Raw genomic sequence first — 4050 nt, forward strand, 5'->3', positions numbered from 1 at the left:
TGGCGTGTCTCGCGCGGTGTGGGGACAATGCGGCGGTGGCGATGGCGATGGCGGCCGAGGCGACGATCCGTATCGATGCATGAACCTTTGTGTGGAGGTGTCACACCACCAGACTCACTCACAATGCGTTTTGCTCCGGGTGTTCGTGCACTCGTTTCCTCTGAAATCCTGCGCATGCTGCTCAAGGCTTTCGCGCTCCACTGGACGTCACTACGTCAACATTTCGCTTTGGGCGCAGGACTGACAACCCTTGAATGCCGAGAGCTCCTCCACCGCCGTGGTACGGTCGCCTACCAAGTCCTTCTTCTCAGCGCACTCCGGGAAATCGCTCACCCTGAGTCGAAAGGAGAATCCAAGAACGGTTGTAGCAACGAGGTAGATGCAAGCCAGAAGAGTGTCGGGCTCGGCAAGGAGGGTTGCGGGATCCCCAATCGGATGTTGGTGCCTTACCCGACAGACATCGACCCTGTGTGGGTGCATCGAGTGGTCTGTCTGGTTACGCAGTTGTGTCGACTGCACACACTGATCGATCTAACCGCAGAGAACTTCGTGTACCACTTATTCCAGGCAACATTGGAGGCCTTGTTGGCGTGTAAGGAGTTCGTGAGAATCCCGACCTTTGAGGAACTCCAAGATGCATCTGTGAGGCCGCGGCGTGGTCCATCTCGGCACGCGTTTGATGAAGGATTTCTGGATCTGTGTTTCCAGAATATTTTGACGCTACAACCTGCGGAGATTAGTCGCTTCGTCGACGCAGGACCTATTGAAATTGCAGTCACCTTCGCGGCCAATTTCGGTCAACCCACAGCGGGTGAACCGGCAGCGGTAGGGAGGCAACAATCTACTACCTTCGTTGCACCACGCGATTACCGTATAAAGACCGTTCTTGCGCTGCATCGAGGACGTCTCCATTGTCTCACATGCTCCCCCGATCGACGTTGGATATGTTGCTCGGACCAGGATGAGAATCGTATCCTTGTCGAACACTCTGGTTCAGACCCAACTAGGGCTTGGACTTTCGGTCCACAATTGATGCCTGTCGCAGTGGTCCTCAAAAAACTTGCTACACATGAAACGGACCACGGAAGGATGAGGAGGGAAGGGAAGGATGAGGAATCGGTAATAGACCGACCAGCCGACGATTCAGTAGTCGATGATTCAGGGGAACGAACCGACAGCTCGGCCACTGGCTCCGTATCTGAGAGAGAAACGCCGTTGCTGGAGTCCGCCGCGCTGGAGTCCGCCGCGCTGGAGTCCGCCGCGCTGGAGTCCGCCGCGCTGGAGTCCGGACTGAGTCCCAATGACGAAGCTGAGGACCATGGTGAGATCACATTGGGGCCCAATGAAGTTGCGTTGGACGTATACTTCGGTCCGTGGAATGAGCCTCGTAAATATGTGGTGAGTGAGGATGCCAGTGTGTGCCAGCTCGGCGACCTCTTTGAAGACGCACAGGACGCCGGTTCGAATCCGTTCTCACCCTCTTTGCGACCGAATACCCGCCGGAAAGAATTTTGCGTCTTCCAAATACAAGACGCCACCGGCCGCGGTTCGACGCCTGGAGGTGACAAACGCCGGCGGCGACGCCTTCGGGAGGGTCTGGAATTCCGAAGCGTCAAGGGCCAAGAGAAATTGTCCGGCCTCGCCGATCGACAGCACGTCGCTCTCTTAGTCTGTCCCTATCCCGGCTCGCTCGCCGACTTGGACCGGCTTGCCCCCCACAATTTCGACGACTACGAAGAACCAGAAAAACAATACTTAATCGACCCAGTCCACCAAGACCCAGTCGACCAAGATCGATACCCACGGGACCAAGATCAAGACGGAGGCGCGCAAGACCAAGATCAAGAAGACCAACAGCACGGTCGCAGTCCGGTTGAGGACGGACGGGTCCAGCGTGTGCGCGTAGTGGTTAACTGTGTTGTGCGAGTGCGTAGTATTTCGACCAAGGCGCACAAGTTGTGTTTCGTGCGTTATTATGACTTTGAGAATCCGGGTTTGGTGGACCTAGGTTGCGTTGTGGCGAAGAGTGAGTTGGCTCTGTGTGCATTGAATGAGTTGGTTGCTGCTAAAACGAATTGTGTGCGTCGCACAATATTGGAACATCGATTAACGCACGCACGTGTGTGTGATCGTGGTGTGTTGCTACGTGAGTTGGAACAACTGGAGACGGTTTCATCCAATGAAGTGATGTGGCTTCAGGATGCTGCTTGGTCGCCGGATTCGGGTGCAGGTAACTTTGGGTCAAGGAAATCAATCAATAATTCCCGTACTCTCCTTTCGTTGCCCCAGCGTCATAGTGACCTCAACTCCATTTGGAGTCAGAGTCGTCTTCTGCATCCTCCAAGTACCGGTCCGTGTGACGGACCAGCGCCGGGTGTGGTAGGGGCGTTATCATTGATTGTGCAGCGTGTGTCTCGTACGGAAACGGTGTTGTGTGAGGTGTGTGGGCGTGGTGTGCCATGGGAGTTGGCACTCAGCTTCACACTCAGATGCTGCTCGCGTGCCTGTGAGTTTATTGGTGTGTCCGGATACGACATGCATTTAATGACACCTCACTCTGCATCTGTCGCTGTCAACGGTGTTCCCAACCTGATTACGGTTGGTTGTGGGCCTGGTGGCACGGCATTGCGTCCGGAGTTATTGGGTCATTACCGCCTCGGGGGGTTCGGCGCAGATGGGCGCGCATTCTGGGAACTCATTACATCAACTGGACGAAGACGATTACAATTCCATCGTGGCCGTTGTCGCTGGGAGATCACAGGTGCACTAGCAGCTGATGCGAGGCCTCCAGGAACATTGGCGTTTTCGGAACGGAGTTTATTCAGTGTGTCATGTGAAGGAGTTGGTGTGTGGCGTGTTTGGAATGGACACGGCTTTGTGGAGTGTCCACACATGTTGATCCAGAGTCATCATCGTGTGCATTTGGCTCCATCTCATCTCATTTTGGGTTGTGGTGTGAACGGTATCCTGGGTGTGTATCAAAAGCTGCGTATGACGCATTACAACGCTCCGTTTTATGTGCGTGCGTCGGAGCATGCGTCGCACGACTATTTCTGTCGGACCAGTATATCGTTTCAAGCCCACAACTCTACTTGGCGACTGACTGTACCGACTGTAAATGGCGTGCCGGTGGCCCCTAGTGTGCTAGCGGGTGCCTGCGACCTATTAGCGGCCTCCGCTGCAGCCCCACTTTCAACGGACCCAACAGCATCGGTATGGGGTCCAGTAGCGTCAGCTAATCCCAAATTCACGGTTGAGGCTATACCCTTCCAGTCCTTGTGGCGTCCTTTCCTATTGACAGTACAATCCGGCATCCCTAATTTCCCGTCAGGTGAATATTTACTACCTCGGAATGCAATGGATGCCACCTTGCACTTTGCTGCTTCACCTGAATCGGGTGTAGACGAACATGTAGTACATCCGCGCATTCTACTACGCGTCCTTGACTTAGCAGGACACCTCATCTGTCTCGCACCAGCAACGCACAATATCCATGATTCATTCCTCATAAAGTTGCACCGAGGTTCACGTGAAGATGGCTTCTGGAAATCTGCTTCTGTCAATAATGCACATGGACCTGAAGCGCGTATCATTGCCATGGCCGAGCTACCTAGTGCTGTACATGTCTTCGGTAACGGTGCTGCAGCTTCCCTTCGTGGTACTTACCTCCTTCTCAGCTCGTTATTCAACTTCCGTCCTGTTTACGTTCGTCTTACACCTAGCTACGCAGACCGCAGTCTCGGACTTATGGCACCTCTAGCATTGGAAACGGTAGATCAATTATGCGGTGGTAATGAGGCGGCAGCAGCACATCTTGCCCACCCTCCCGTGTTCCTTTATTACTCCTCTACCTCCGAGACCTGGCGCTTTGGCACACAGGCAGGAAGCGGGGCTGCTGTCTGTGAAAGCGAAATTGTCCTTGTCGTACACCATCCCGCTGTCAAAGTACACCGAGAAGAGGAACCAACAAGTCTTGAGGAAACGATTGAGGAACTCTATCTGCTGTGGCAACGTCGTGATACGGAACTCTTCTCACGGGGCCTGCTCTCA

The 4050-nt window shown here is 54.2% G+C and overlaps 1 protein-coding gene across 1 annotated transcript; it reads right to left on the reverse strand.

Moving 5' to 3' along the window:
* Positions 1 to 1004: 1004 nt before the first annotated feature.
* Positions 1005 to 1472, reverse strand: GNI_190590 (hypothetical protein; the record flags this gene model as incomplete). The annotated part of the gene is made up of 1 exon (XM_011135354.1): positions 1005 to 1472. A coding segment is annotated over one exon (468 nt), but the record flags the coding sequence as incomplete, so codon positions are not given.
* Between the last annotated feature and the right edge of the window lie 2578 nt (positions 1473 to 4050).

The sequence above is a fragment of the Gregarina niphandrodes genome, assembly GCF_000223845.1.
Source record: "Gregarina niphandrodes unplaced genomic scaffold scaffold00081, whole genome shotgun sequence".
NCBI classification, from domain to species: domain Eukaryota; phylum Apicomplexa; class Conoidasida; order Eugregarinorida; family Gregarinidae; genus Gregarina; species Gregarina niphandrodes.